This window comes from Pangasianodon hypophthalmus, chromosome 2 (assembly GCF_027358585.1).
Source record: "Pangasianodon hypophthalmus isolate fPanHyp1 chromosome 2, fPanHyp1.pri, whole genome shotgun sequence".
Taxonomy (NCBI): domain Eukaryota; kingdom Metazoa; phylum Chordata; class Actinopteri; order Siluriformes; family Pangasiidae; genus Pangasianodon; species Pangasianodon hypophthalmus.
The window spans coordinates 18000448-18016506 of record NC_069711.1 but is presented as its reverse complement, the minus strand read 5'-3'; the positions used below and the strand labels follow the sequence as shown (position 1 = coordinate 18016506).

Genomic DNA, 16059 nt, shown 5'->3' with positions numbered 1-16059 from the left:
ATTAATGCCATCTTTTACTAGTGGGTCCTACTGGATAATAAATATAACATTAGAGGGTGTCAGTTATCCTTCCCATAAAGGCACACTTTGTAGGTATACAGACACTGACTAAATTTGTTAGCTCTTCTCTGTCTAGTCTATTATCTGACTGCTGGAACATTTTTAGCACAGCAATGACACACAGTTGAGGCCAAAGACATTCAAACTCAAATTTGCTCAACTCCATACATTTCTAATTTATGAGAGACTTATTTATTTCAGCTAAGAAAATAATGGTAGACCAATAGACCGTACACTAATATTGAAAAGACAGAATATTCTTTAAGAGGCTTAATGTGCACCATATTGCTGCTGAAAATATGAAGGCATATAGTAATTACATTTGGAACTTAATTTTTCATGTTCTCAAAACATTGTAGAAATTCGGATACACTGAATAACAGATTGAGTATCCATCTGCCATGAGTGTTTTGAGGTTTAATATCACGTAACTGTTATATACATATTAAAGTATTGGCTCTTTAGCAGTCCTGGTTTTCTGAACACCGTGTACAGAACTTGAGGTGATAGCTGCACTTTCATTGATGTTGCACCTAAAGAGTCATCAATAACCTGGAGAATCAACCTGCTTTCAAAGAAGGTATGTTTGGCTGCAAAGCTGGCCTGATTGTCCCAGACATGGACTGTTTCTCATAATTCCTGGGTCTGTAATCCTTCTTTGGTTTCTGGGGTCTCTCACAGCTGCAGCACACTGGTGAAGAGTTTTCTTACAGCACTCAAATTACTGCTACTTCCTCCAGCAGAATGGGACCTGTGATGCTTTACCAGTTTGATATATTAATTAATTATTGTAGTAAGAGGCTGAGGAGGTACTTCTTAACTTCATAACCATACTTCATAAGTTTTTTTTTAAATTTTGATTTATCTATTTAATTATTTTTCTAAAGATAGACCAGACATTGTTATGATTAACTCAATTTTCTGTGGTGTAATCTGGGTTCGAAAAGGCAACCATCTCTGTGTGAAATAGAGAAATCACCACTGACGTTCTTCCAAAGCATACAGCACACACACACATTTACAGTATGAAACCCACCTAACAGCATGTTTTTGGGAGGTGGGAGGAAACTGGAGAACCCAAAGAAAACCCATATGGACAGGGTGAGCACTGAAACTGCACAGACAGGAACACGAACGAGTGAAGGCTTGAACCAGGAACCATGGAACCGTGAATCATCAACGCTACCTGCTGCACCACTGTGCAAGAGATTTAACTGTTTTGTCAAGAACATAACCACTGATAAATCTTTATTATTTTGTTTCATTGAGAAGGAAGGCAGAAATTTGGTGATGGGAACTATTTTCTATATTCTGTCTGCTAAGGTGTAGTATATCCCACCATCAGAGTGTTTCTCAGACTTATATACTCAAGCCTAATTGTTCCAGGCTGAGAAAATATTGCTTTGGCCAAAAAAAAAAAAAAAAAAAAAGCACAAATTTAATAATTTTTAAAAATAATTAATTAATTAATAATGTGTTGATAATTAGTTATTCAACAATGGCATATCTAAGTAGATGTGGATGTTCTGGGGTGAAAAAAATAATCTTATCAATATGCTAGGCCTGTATATGTTAAGCCAAATCCTGAAACATCCTTCTCATCTTCAGATTATACTCAGATATGTCCTCAGACATGTGATACAAATATAAAATCTGAACGATTATATTAAAGCATTTCCTTCACATCACTTCAGACAGAAGTGCCTCTGGTCAACTCTCTTCACACAATTTAATATTTTAGAGACAGCACTACATGTAAGTCTCCCCCCGGAGGAGTATTTCCCAGACTTGTAGAAAACTTTGCAGCAAAATGAAATCCAGCATGCTTTCTTCAAAAACATGAAGGAGGCAAAGAAACTTCATTTTCCATTATTGTGAGAAAAAATATAGATTAAATAACATCATTCCACTTTTAATAACAGAGGAACATTTAAGTTAAGATGAGAAATATGTCAGAAAGATATGAACAGAGCATCTTTTTTATGTTCCTGCATGGTGAGAAACCTCTTGAATTATTACTTTATTTTAGTCACTATTTAGTCTGGTTTGAGTTTGGTGTTGGCGCTCCCTCTTGCGGACACATTGTGTCATGACAACCAGCGCCGGTTAGCTTCTGTCGTACAGTCTTCATATTTGCGACACTTTTGGATGGCTCTAAATCTAGTGACGAGTTTTAATGTGAACAGAAACAATATGTAATGTTTGGAGAATAACGTTGTTTGAAAATACATAAACTGTGTTCTAGAGTTTATCTCCTTTCTTAAAATTGCTAATGTTGTAGTAAACACTACTAATGGCAGCATTTGGGACAGGGCCTTTATGTCCTATAAAAGCAGTAATGAGTGTGGTCCATACTGGTGCTAAATATTTAAGCTGTACACACTGGTGCAACTTTATATCCTGTATTGCTATACAAAAAAAAAAAAAAAAAAAAAGGTTGTTAAGAGTTCTTTGAATAGTAAAAGGTCAAGGTGAAGGTGCTACTTGTGTAAATCCCTTCTGAAAGGGAAACCCTGTTGGAGTGTTCTGCCTAGATCCTTTAAGGATTTCCCCAAAAGGTCACAGTGAAGAGCACTTGAAAGTGCTAGGTGCTAGTGGATTGTATGAATTAAACCTCCCGTATTGGTTTGCTGGTATGAGGAGTTTTTCAGCACTCTGTGCCTCTATACAAACTGCTCTGATTGGAGTCATCAGCTGATGATTTAAGGCAGGTGTGTTGGATTGGGAAGGAGCCAGCAGTGCATTGTGGGATTCAAGTGAAAGAAAATCTGCTCTTTTACTTTCCTGATTGTGTTGAATATTGCTGTTTATTTAGCTGTTGTTACCGTCTGATGAGTTCAATGCCTCTGCCTTATTGGGCTTTTTGATTTTTTTACTGTTTGGCTAGCTAAGCAGCATCCTTAACTCTTATAAAGCCCTCCTGGTATGAACTTGGCCTAGATGTTTGATATGGATGTTCAGTAGCCAGACAGAGTCAAATAATAGTAAGTTTTTGTTTTCTTTAGATCAATATATACTTGATGCAAGGTTTAAGGATAATGATGTCTGGTGATTCAAGAGAAAAGATCTCTGAAATTGCTCCAAGCTCATTTGAAGAGTCCTATGGTCTTTTTCAAAAGTAGGTTCTTTGCCTTCTTTCAGCTTTGTCTGTGTTTGTTAATAAAACCCTCTTACAGATGTGGAAATGTTACATTGTGAAAACCAAATGTTTAATGTACTATTTTAAGATATGCAGATGGAGCGTCATCATTATTGTCAACACCTAAGGATGCAGGCAAGTCCATCTGTCCTTTATTTATCTATCTCTCTTTCTCTCTCCTTTGCCATTTTAGCTTTTTATCTTTATTAGGGATGTATTGATCCAGTGTCTGGTATCATTATTGTCTTGGATTTGAATTTTTTAGCTGGATCCGTTGATATTTTTATACTTGCTGTGAATGTGTTTGTGATTTTTTATTATTATTATTATTATTATTATTTACATCTTTGGCCACGTTATCATCTGAGAGAAAACAGCAAATAGTGTCATCAGGGCAGTGTCTTTTTTAAATGGCTTTTTAATTCTGCAAATTAGCTGTGAATTTGGGATAATGAATATGTAGTGTGTTTTTTATTTATATAGTGCCTTTCTAATATGCAGTGTTGCTTTATGAGTATGTAACACAATGTAACCTCATAAAAAAGATCTTTGTCTTCTGTTTCCTTTAGAGAAGTGTGACAGTTGGCAACAGTTCAGATTGTTCCCATCCAAATCGTCTGAGATAAAGTGAGATGATCCTTTTTTTAAAATCCTGATAGTTATTTATTTAATTATTTTGTAAGTTTGTAGTTACATGACCAGTACTGTTTATTTCTTTTTTAGCTATGGTTCTTATGAATTCTTTGGTCTTGGAGCCACAAATGCTGGACGTGATGGAAGTTCCTGTGATGGCACACAAACTGCTGTTCTGATCGATGATGTGCTGGTAGACTGCCGTTTACCTTATCTAGGTTCCTCTAGGAGGTCCAGATCACCATTTTCAGACAGTGATAGCAGTCAGTACACCTCCTTCAGCGATATCTCAGGCTCGTCCACTTTATTTGACTCGCCGTACACGAGGCCTAGGCCCATTGGCTCGCGTGGGAGAGGAGGAGATACTGCTGCAGTGTGTAGAGCGAAAAGCAGAGGGGTGAGTATAATGCGAAGGAAAAGAACGCGAGGGCGCAGGAATTGATGGAAAAATCAAATGCGCAGGTGTTCTTAAATATTATAACTTATAGAAGATTCTACTGAAGTATACATTGTATTACCATTTTATGAAGCTAGGCACATTTTAGTCTATTTTCCCCAAGATTTTTCTTTGTCATTCTTCTTAGAGTGTATTTTATTGGCCATTTTAAGCCTTTATGCCATAGATTTTTCAAGTGCTCCAATAAAAGAGATACTGTTTTATTCATTCCATGATTCTGCTAATTACATTTACAGGAATATGTCCTTTTAGATAATGGGTTTTGATAGATTTCATACTCATGGGCTGAAAAATGTAGAATCGATGAGGCATCAGAGAGACTTGGGAAGAACCCAGTAGTTGTATACCTACAAAGTCTGATAGAATGGACAATAAGTGCAGATATTTGTAGATAAATGTAGGATTTTGTACATCTGATCAGATTTTCAGGTCGAGAGGTGCCGTTAACATCCAGAGCTTTTATTCAAACATGGCGACACCAGCATCGCGTGGCACAAAGCGGATGCTGATGGCTCCAGTCCCTCCGAGCAAGTTTGCCAAGAAGCAGAGGGTTGAAATGAGCATCAGGGCAGGTGAGTCTGCATGATTGTGGTTGTACTGGATTCAAGTCCCTGGATACTTAACATATCTTTAAAAGATTTTAATTTATAATTGTCAAGGATAGAAATTTTACAGGGAACAAAAACGGAAACCAAAAACTAATTTTTTTTATTAAACTTTTTCAAAAATGCAAACAAAAATCGCTCTAAATTGTTCGAGTGACAACGTTATTTAAAAAAGTGCTTAGCCAGTCAATAATGTTATTTTTCCATTGCAGTGTGATTTAAAGAAAGTATAAGCTAAACCAAAACGTTTTTCCAGTAGGCTTACATTAATGTCCAGACTTCACCAATTCCAGCATGCCTGGCTACAGGAAGCTAGAGGTTAGTTAGCTGGCTTTTTGAAGATGGGATGGTGGCAGGAAAATCTGTGTAGAAAGTATTTTATTGATGGTTCTGCAAGCAACAAATCACACTGCAAAGTATAATGATGCTCTGATGTAAGAACTGGTCATCTGCAGCATCTTGTTCAAAGAAAACATCCTTCATTTTATGCGGAAGATTTCAAAGTGAACATCAACTAATCAACTTATTCTGAGTTAATCAGAATAATTTAATTGACAGCTGTATGGTAATTACTTTTGAACATAAGATTGAATGTGATTGGTTCATTCTGAACACAGCCACTTTCCACTTAATGTTTTTTTGTATGTTGTAATTTCACATTGAGGGTGGCAAAAGTTTATATAATACATATATATAATATGAAATAATGCTGTGTGGTGTTTAAATTTTTTTTTTTCTTTTCTTATTTTCCCATCCTCAGGCCTGAATTTTGCAAAGGTAAGGTTAAACATGTGTAATGACTTTATTTCTTTATGGCTTTATTTCCTTTACTACTTCTTCCTCTTGTTGCATGTATTTATTTGTTTACTCATGTATTGTTTCATTTTTTTAAGGACAGTCATATTTCCTCTGATGGAAAGGACATGAAGGGAAAAGAAGCTGGTATGTTATGTTCTGTTTTCTCTGGGTTTGTGGCCAATTTCATTAGAACAGTGTTCATTATCCAAAAATGGACTCCCTTATTACTGATTACAAACTAAGTGAAGGCTACTTTACCCAGGAGTGCTAATGTGGTTAACATTAAATGATTGTAAGAAGCAGTTAGCACAATTTCATGTGCAAATGAAGGTGTTCTGCCAGTATTCCTCTTTAATCTTTACTTTTTATCTTGGAAAAATATTCCACTTCAGTGTTCTTCCCCTCTCTGTGTGTTCTGTCGTCAGTGGAGGAGAAGCGCGTTAGAGTCCGAGAGAAACGAAGACGTAGACGAGAGAAGAACTGTGAGAAATATGGAGATAAGCACAGGTAATAAAAGCTCGGACTTGGCTGAGAGTCGGTCATGGATTTGATCTTAGCTTATTAAGTACCCAGCAAAGTTTGTCCTATAATTGATTAACATTCAAAGTATAAACCCCAAAGCTTTAGGTTTTTAGACTGAATGTCTTTTTGCTGGGAGTTTGAGTTATTGTTTGCTGTTTCAAATTGGGCAAATCTTCACATGAATCTGAAACTTGAGAAATCAGTCTTAAAATTAAAAGTAAAAATAATAGGCCAGTGGAAAGCCTAGACCAGGGGTGGCGAACCTGATTGGCATAATGAGCCAAAAAAAAAACTATCACTGCAAAGAGCCACACAACAGATGTGCAAACAACAGTATATCACAATAACGTATGCGCCTAATTACATAACACAATAGTTTTCATGGATTTAAATCAGCCTACCTCCTTTCACTTGACTCAGTGGGACACCTGACAGTCCTTGGTTTCCACAATCTTTTTTTTTAGGTCTGGCTTGTATTCAGTTGTGGCTACTCGCAGTAACTCTTTCACATGTGTGTCAGTAAGAACAGAGCGATGCATTGATTTCACTTGTTTTAGTGTCGAAAAAAGTGATTCACAGATGCTTGGTAAATTTTCGGAAAAGCTGAGTTTGCTTTTGTGACTGACATTTCAGTGTCTTTACCTTGTGCTTGTGAAGTTCACTGCCTTTGTGAAATTCCCGGGCTACGGTAGGATGGAGCGAGGTGAAATGGCGCTCAAGATTTGAAGCCTTAAAATGCGACAACGAAGTCTGGCATATCAAGCAGAATGGCTTTCCATTTCTTTCAACAAAAAATATAAATCCTCCCATTCAGATAAAAATGTTCTGTGCTCATCTTCGTATTTACGTTTAGCTGTACGCTTCCCTGACTCTGCCATGACGATTGATACTAACGAACTTCACGTCAATCATATTAGTCACTTGGCTAGCGTATGTTAAATCGCGCGAGAGGTTGTGTAAAAAAAATTAAATAAAATAATACTTATTAAAAATCCAAATTAGATTCCGCAAATGCATTTAAATACATACCCCTTTATTGCAAAATTAAGTTTTGACATAAATTGCGATTGTAAACACAGAATATGTGGATTGAAGAGCCGCACAAGAGCAGTGAAAGAGCCGCAAGTGGCTCACGAGCCGTGGGTTCGCCACCCCTGGCCTAGACACTTGAGCAAGCCTTGCAATGCTTAAGGAAGTGGGCAAGCATGTGTGTTGTAATGTACTGCCTTAACACCACATCAATCTCACTTCACTTTTCACAATGTAATAATGGTTTGTTTCTCTTTAGATTAGCTTTTACATGTGCCTTTTGTAAATTTCGCACATTTGAAGACAAAGACATTGAAAAGCATTTTGGAAGCACATATCACCATGAAACACTTGACTACATTCGACGACAGGCCAAGTTTGATGACCGAGTCATTAGCTTTCTCCATGTAAGTCTGCTGTAGAAGATTATTAAAAAAAAAATCATTTGTATGCAATCATGTGATTTTCTGTTCTTTTTTGTAAAAGGACTGTATGGTGCACAAGTTTCGTAAGACAGTGTCTGCTTTGTGCAAGTTACACAGTCTTTCAGACCAGAAAGCAAACCAGAAAGTCATGGAAGGTAGGTTTTCTTTAACTTCTTTTTATTTTTAAATCCCCACCATCACTTTCCTCAAAAGAGGACCAATTTTTTTTTTCTTTAGTTTATTTTTATTGTTTAGCCTCTGTCCCACTGTGCAGTTTCCATGAATGTGCTTGAAAATGCCTTTATAAAATGTGAAAGAGTGGTGAAAGAGGAATAAACTGTGGAATAAGCTGTGGTGAAAGAGGAATAAACACTTCAGGATATGCTGTTATTGAAGAATACCATGTTAGGTACTAATGTTCACGTGTGGTACTAATGGTCACACTGTCTTTTATTATTTTCCAATAAGAGCACATCCCCATTGTGTTTTGTACCTTATTTATGATGAGTGGTACTCTGATGGAGTCCACCCCAAATCTTATTCATGCTGTACAGGGGTGACTGAGGATGACTACATGAGGAAGGTGGAGGTGGTGCACTGTATGGCCTGCAACATTTACATTCCTGCTGTTATTACTTCTGTCCAGCAGCATCGCCGTTCCCCTCAACACCTAAAATCCAAAGTGGTACATCAGCTATGGACTGTGCTTTAAATATTTCATGGCAATTGTTCCATCCATTTTTACTCATTTTAAATAAAAATATGGCTTTTTTGTGTCCTCTAAAGGTGTACAAAGAGCAGCTGAAACGGGAGAGTGTGCTGACGGCAAAAGCCATAATAAATAATGACAGTGTTAAAGTTCGCTATGAGAAATACATCAAGGTAACTGTAAATACTGCTCATGAGCTCATAAATATTCGCCATGTTGTACATAAGGTGGTGATGATTTGTAATTTTCAGGGAGAAGACCCTTTTGTAATGGATGCTAAAGAAGACACTAGCTCAGATTTGTCTGAACCTGAGGACAATAAAATGGAAAATGATGTTTAAAAATGACCGTCCTCTGATGCTTGATATACACGTGTTCATTCAATCCATGTGATGTCATCCAACATTAGGAACTCTAAAGGCATCAGATAGTGTTCTTCCTTTACAAGTTGAGTTTGTAGCAAATTGTGCAGTTGGAGATGTTAATGATTTTCAGTTCTGCTTTAATGGCAGAATTACAGGTGTTGATACATACAATATTGGGATAGAGATGGTTACTGTGTTAAGTATTGTATACTAGAGAATTATGTATGTGTGTGTGAGATTGTGTGTGGGGCAATGCATGCATGCCATGTAATTTCTCATGTCATACTTTGTATCTCTCTTCTTTCTTCCTTTGCTAGTTTCCAGTCCCTCTACCCTGTATTGGTCACCCACTTGCAAGTGCTGTGCCATTTCTGAGAAACCTTTGAATATGGCTTTCAAATGCTTTGTGTCCCTCATGTTAATCAATGATCTGTTGTATGTCCACTGTACTGAAAGTTTTTTTCCTCCTCATCATCCTGACTCATTCATTCACTCATTACTCTTTTATGTGTATCTTTGCAAAACAGAAATTTAGTATAAAACTGTACAAGCCAGATTTGTTGAATTGCCTGTATATAAGTTATATATAAAATATAGATGAAAAAAATAAAAGGCTTGAAACACCTAACCCAAATATAGGCTTCTAAATCACTTTTAGATACGGTGAGCATTTTTGTTATTCAAGTGACACTAATGATTTTCACACTGATAAACCAAACACCTGGCCTGGAGTGTTTCTAACATTAGATACAGCACTGTCCAGCATCTATAAACAGAAATAGGCTCATTCTACTTGTTTTGCATTTATTACAACAATCTTTAAAGCACACAGACTACCTTTAGACAGGCTTTATTTATCTAGTAATATTTAGGTCAGCCACTTGATATCTAATCCAGACATGCGTACAACAGCTGAGTTGCGGTGATGAGCACAAAAAAAGCTCCCTTCTGATTCACATTCATGTTACTCTGTGCCCTTGTTAAACAAACAAACACTGACAGATCTTCAAATATACATAAAAGAATGCAATTTTTATAATCAGCTGATGCAACAGATTCTGTGCAGACCATCTCAATTTTAGATACCTCTTAGAAGTAGGATTGCTTTTAGCCTGCTGCTGCTACTAAGGATGAGCCTTTAAAAAATAGACACACCTATGGTGTCTGAATCCGACATATCTCATGGTCTAAAGGGCTTCTGAGTCGCTTGCAGAGGCCTGTTATGGCAATGTCATCATACTGAGGAGTCAAGTCACCTCCTCCACAGAGAACACATCATTATTTTCTTTGCATCATGATGCCCCCTTACCCGCTTCTGCCTTGTACTATCCAGTGTCCTGTCTGAGATATCTGCCATCTTTGTGGTTCTTTCTGTTTCCTCTAATGAGACAGGAGCTCCGTGTCAAATACACATGCTTGTCAGAAGCTTACAATAGCAGCACATCTGTGTGTAGCAAGACAAGTTCGTGTCTCATGAATTCAACGAGACAGTAATCACAAAGGCTGCAGCAGTAAACAAACTTTAAAACTCGAGCCTGAGGTGATGAAATGGTGCAGACTACAGCTTCTGTTGTTTGGAAAGCAAAGATAGATAATATGTGTCTGGTTTAAGAAAATCATTACAATCATGGCAAGAATGTATTAAAGATTATCTAGCTAAAAGTAGCAAGTAGATTTTATAATAACAATTATATGCCAAGATGCGCTGAATGACAAAAATGAATCTGATTCAGTGTGTAGACTTTGTGTCATTTGGGTTTTTCTGGAAACGCATACTGTGTTAGTAGGGCATTAAGTGGAGATGGCCTGCATTTTCATCAGATCTGTTAACTCGTGTGTGTTGCCCAGAGGAGAGGAGCTGAGATTCAGCGTTGGCACTTTGTAAGCACTTGCACAGATGATGAGCAGTAATTATGCTTTAATTATATCTTTAGGGCATCCCTCTCTCTCTCCATCTAAGATTCACACACACACTGACACACAATCCTGCATGAAAACCCCCAACCATCTTCAAATTAAGACATATTTTGAAAACATTCAGTGATGAAAAGCAGCTCTACGAGGTCTGCTAATTGCCACGTGAGCCTCATGCGGTCATTATATCTTGGCAGCTTGTGAGACAGCTGGGCACCAATTGGGCACTGAGTGGCTGTAATTGGGACAAGTTGTTGTTAAAAAGGGCATCCGTTGCTCGACTTTGACAGGCGTTTTTGCCCTGCTATGGCTTGGAGTGAGGACTCGCTTGCTCCTCCTGCTCCCACAGGCATCGAGGCCTCGTCACTTATTAAAGGAGCCTGTCACCACAAAGTGACACGTGTCATGATTGGATCTGTCTGTGTCTCTGGCTTGTTAGTACACTGGGTCTTCAGAAGCCTTTTTTTCATTAATAACTGTTAGTTTTATCCTTCAGAGGCCCTGTCTTTTTGTCTTTTTCCTCCACTGCTTCCTCTTTGTCCTTTTACATGTTCACTCAGTCCCTTCCTCGGTATGGGAATCTTCATCTGCTTCTCAACACTCTGAGAACTCTGTTTTCTCCCTGAGGTGTTGGCCCTGTTGCTCAGGGTTTCTGAGCTTTTTTAAAGCTCCATTTTCGCTCAGGCCAGTCCTGGTGTACAACCACACACACATATGGCACCTTTGTTCGCTTTATGCCACTCCTCTGGAGGACCAGCTCATCCTTTTAGCTTTTTCCACAGGTAAAATTGCAAAGAGTCTCTCCTGGGCCTCATAACACCCCCTCCTGAGGTAAAATCTATAATGGAGTTTGGATTTGAGCAAGAGCCTCAAAATGGGATGCTTTAATCCACATGGCTAGCGCTCAGAAGGTCAGGCGAGACCACGGGAGAAAAGGGCAGAACAACACCCCATGATTACACAGCAAAAGGGCACCCCACAGACTCGACTATTTTTACAAAATAACCTGTAGTTGGTACATCACACTTTCTTAAACTTTCATATTTCAGTGATGAATTATTCAAAATGTAAACTCGCTGAATTATGGAATGTGTGAGCCAACGCAAGCTCAATATACTATACCCAAAGCTCAAGGACACTCTGACCTTTACTACTGAGGCTTTTACAGTATGCATAGATACTTTATAGGTGTTTATGAGGTGTAACCATGAAGAAAGCTAATCAGGTTTAAAATTAATTGGAGATCTAGAATAACAAATTGGTATGTACATTAAATATCAACCATCCAGATGCTACAAATCCCTGGATTGAACATTAGAGGGCCCTCCAGTATAACTTTGCACCACCCACAAACAAGTGGGTGAACAAATATTTTTCAAATAAGCTTGAAAATATGTAAGTATTTATTTTGATGTCAACTACGCTTTATCTTTAATGTCAACTGATGCACATTTTCTCTCTCCTTTTTTAAACACACTAATCTTTTTTTTTATTTTTTATTTATTTTTTATTAAAGCTCCTCAGAGATCACTGTAGAGCATTAAGATGGACTAAAGGCATAGGTCAAGGTCAGCCATTTCTGATCAGTGTATTTCTGTCTATAACTTATAACTCTCAGTTTTTTTTTTTAACTCTATTTACACACTAGAAAACACCTAAACACCCTGAATTATTACCAATGACACCCATCTTGTTTTCTGTAAGCTTATTTCCAATATTTAAAAAACTCACTAATGGTTTATTACGTCCACATCTGACAATCTTTAATAATTCATCATATCTCCTTAAAAACACCCTCTGCTTGCCTTCCCTCTCTCCGTGTTTGCTACTGAGAGGAAAAACAGGGAATCGCATTTCCATCGCAGCTATAATTTTTGATAAATTTCCCATTTAAATCACTTAGCCACAGTTTTAAATTCAAATGAAGAGCACTGCTTGGTGTTGCGAGATGCAGCAAGTTACCCTTGTGGTGACACTGTGTTTGTTGGAGGATTTTAAAAAATCACAATAATTTCTTTTTATGAGGGAACTCTGAGATATAATACTACCTGACAGTTAAACTCTGCTGTTGCCAAACTTGTTGAATTCCCCATAGAAGTTTCTCTAAATAATCATCCTTGCGATCAGTTAAACATCCCCTGGAGGCCTGGCGGAGTTTTCCCTTTGAACAAACCTGAGGGATCACACGGAGTGGGACTCCGCCAGGACCTTCAGGTCTTAACAGAAGGTGCTGCTGGGAATTTCTCTAATGGCACGATCTGTAATTTCTTCTGCCACAGCAGAGACAAAAAAGAGAAGCAAGATGAGAAAGAGAAGAGAGAGTGAGTGGCTGGGAATGCACTTTAAGAGAGAATCTTTAGCTGGGCTTAATTTCCCATGCTTGAGCAGAGCGGTGGATTTTTTTTTCCTCCCCCTCTGTACAGATCTTTGTCAGACCCTGCTTACTCGAGATAGAGCCAGGGGCACTCTGAGAGAGTACACATCACCTAGATTTGCCTTCCAGCCCACCTTCTCTAGCGAAGGCTCACTCTCTCCCCTGACAAAAGACAAAAGAGCGTTTTAGAAATCAAATCTCTGTTTGTCAGGGGGAATATGCCGCGTGCTTCGGTTTGAATACACTCACAGCAGCGTAATTGCTCCAAACACTGACGTGCTAAAACATTCCCTGTTTAATGCTAATGTTAAAGAGGCATTAGCACATGCAAGCAAGATCTCCGGGTAAGGCATTCCCACTGAAAGATCATTCTGACATACAGCCGCCTTCTTTGAAAGAAAAAAATAAAAAAGAGTCAATCTAACATGCCCAAAAGCATACTAAAGCATACTATATCATTTAATTCCTGATTTTATCTTGACTTGCTAATTAGAGATGCATTTCTTGTCTAATTGGTGTCTATGTAGCTCTGTGTAATCATAGCTCATAACTTTGCACCTTCAGGGCAGAAGGTTCTGCTTGTGGTCTGAGGAAAATAAGGTGGTTTACAGGTTAGCATGAAGACCATTTCCTCCGAGACAGGGGGGATGGAGAGATGCGCCACCGAGGAATTTAGCCTGGAGTGTGAGTGCAAAAGTGGATTTTGGGAGCACAGGGGTTTACCGACCTGCTGTAGCATTGCTTTGTCCGCAGTGTCCATCAGCCTGGTCTCTTGAGTGCTGCAGGAATGAGACACACACTGCAGGAAAGTGCTTTTTTTCCAAGCCAGACAAAGAGTGATGGATTGGGCCAGGCAGAGCAGACAATGCATTTGTTACAGAGGAAGAAAAAAATGGCCTGGCAGGAAAACACTTTGAAATATTTACAGACATATATATATCACTGCTTTTTTAGTTGTTCATTAGTTGTGATAGACTATGATATACAGAGTATGTAATATCTGATGTGTCAGTAATTTTTCATGCAGGGGGCATTAAGTCTCTTGAATTAGTATGTAACTGAATACATGAGTGATTTGTGTGTATTCGCTGACCTTGTTTTGACACCAAACTCTAAATCATCTGTGGTTTCTGCAGCTTCTGTCCTGAGGAAACTAGAAGATCAGGCTACCTGACATTCTGAGGAACCTGCGTCTCTTAAAGTGTAAAATAATAATCACCTTTTCCTCCAATAATCGTCCCAATTTCCTTTGTAGAAGGCAATGAACCTTGATGGTGGGCAGCAACATATTAAGGGATTTCTTCTTTTCCATCTAGGTTATATTAATTAATGTGGGTTTTCTCTTAAATTAGTCCTCGGAGGAATGATAACTCAAATTTTTGTATTTATGTAAGTAATAGGCTGGAAAAGAAAATGCTAAACTGGAATATTTATGCAGTCCAGCACTTTGCTTGGAGAATAAACTGCACGGAAAACGTTGCGTGATGAAATATAAATGTGCTCAGGGTGCAAAGTTAATTAAATATTTACAACTGAGTGTTAGTTTACAACCCCAGTTAAGATGCCAGCCATCTACTATAACTGCTTCGTTCAAAATCTATCCTCCTTTTGCCCATGAATAAAGCTCCAATGTTAATTATCAGATTTAAGGAGAAATCTTGGGTTCTGTCATTGAACAGGCCTTAATCAGGTGCTATTGTAGGTCGTCTGAGAAAACTCAGTGTACAGAGAGAGAGGGAGAGCCCCATGGGGACTGATCTTATGTCAGGAGATAGCAGATTTTTTACGCTAAAGAAGCTACTCAATCCCACCAAAGACTGAATTATTAAAAGCACTATATGTTTTTCAAAGGTCTGATTTAGCTCGTAGGTTGGTGGGAATGTTTCTCACTCTCAAACTGAATCGTTTCTGTTCCACCCCCACCCCTCTATGATTCTCTGCACGCCTGCTCAAATGGCCCTTTACTTTCTAAGCATGCTTTTACGGCCTTTGAAGAGTTATTTTGGTTGATCAAAAGGATACGTCTGCTCGGTAAAGCGAGCTGCGGCTATTCGCCGGCTTGTTTAATACTCCTCCCTCCTAGGTTTGGTTTATAAATTTATTATCAGTAACGTATACGGGGGCTCTCATGCCTCGCCGAAGCCTAGAAGCAAAGAGTCGATGCTGTGCAGAGAAATAGAGGACAAGACGAAATGAGAAGAAGTGAACAAGAGCAAAAAGGCAAGAAAGAGGGCAGGGATGCAACTCTCACTGACAGGGAGAAGCTGGTTTCAAAGCACTTTCTTCATTGATGACTTACTTGATTCAGAGACCAGAGAACTTATTTGTTAACATCATGTAAGTTAATTACATAGAATTAGAACTTGCATTCAATTAGAATTTTGATTCATTTGGTAACACTTTATATGGGTGGTCCAATGTACACATTCTACAAACCATTGTCTAATAACAGCAAGAACTAGAAACTGGACCATCCAAAATATAGTGAGGAAAAAGGCAGTTGATAAATCTCGAAAAAGACTCAAAAAGATGCTTTCTTTATTTCATTTGTGTGTGGAAAATAATACGTTGAACTATCTTTCTAGCATTTCTGCATTTTACCCATTCACTCATCTTCAGTAATTGCTTTATCCTTGTCACAGCTGTGGGAGATTGGAGCCTATCCTGGGAACACTTTGCATGAGGTGGGAATACAGCTGGATGGGACACCAGTCCAGCGCAGGGAACCATGCACACACATGCACATCAGGTGTAATTTTGCTCAACAAACCCACCTGACTGCGTGTTTCTTGGGGGGGGAGTAGTGTAGTTGAATGCCACCTTACAGCACCCAATTCCATCCTAATCATAGAGTACTGTCTGTGTGGATTTTTGCATGTTCTCCCCATGTCTGCATGGGCTTCCTAATAATACAAAATTTTATGAACACTACATGGTTCCATTAAATCATAATTTCTGTGTAAACCCTTGACCTTTTTTTTTTTTTTTTTAAATGTTAACAAAAGTGCCAGTTTCCCATCAGACATGTC

The 16059-nt window shown here is 38.3% G+C and overlaps 1 protein-coding gene across 2 annotated transcripts; it reads left to right on the top strand.

Moving 5' to 3' along the window:
- Nucleotides 1–2527: 2527 nt before the first annotated feature.
- znf326 (zinc finger protein 326) lies at nt 2528–9362 on the top strand. 2 transcript variants are annotated; one of them, XM_026924048.3, is made up of 14 exons: nt 2529–2983; nt 3066–3178; nt 3288–3334; nt 3769–3826; nt 3923–4229; nt 4711–4861; nt 5655–5671; nt 5788–5836; nt 6118–6199; nt 7503–7650; nt 7730–7823; nt 8223–8353; nt 8455–8550; nt 8629–9362. In XM_026924048.3, the coding sequence occupies exons 2-14, from the start codon at nt 3081–3083 to the stop codon at nt 8716–8718; spliced, it is 1368 nt and encodes a 455-aa protein (XP_026779849.3). In that variant the 5' UTR covers nt 2529–2983; nt 3066–3080; the 3' UTR covers nt 8719–9362. The 2 variants fall into 2 exon arrangements, with proteins under 2 accessions (XP_034167139.2, XP_026779849.3); XM_034311248.2 differs by having other exon boundaries at nt 2528–3178.
- Nucleotides 9363–16059: the final 6697 nt, after the last annotated feature.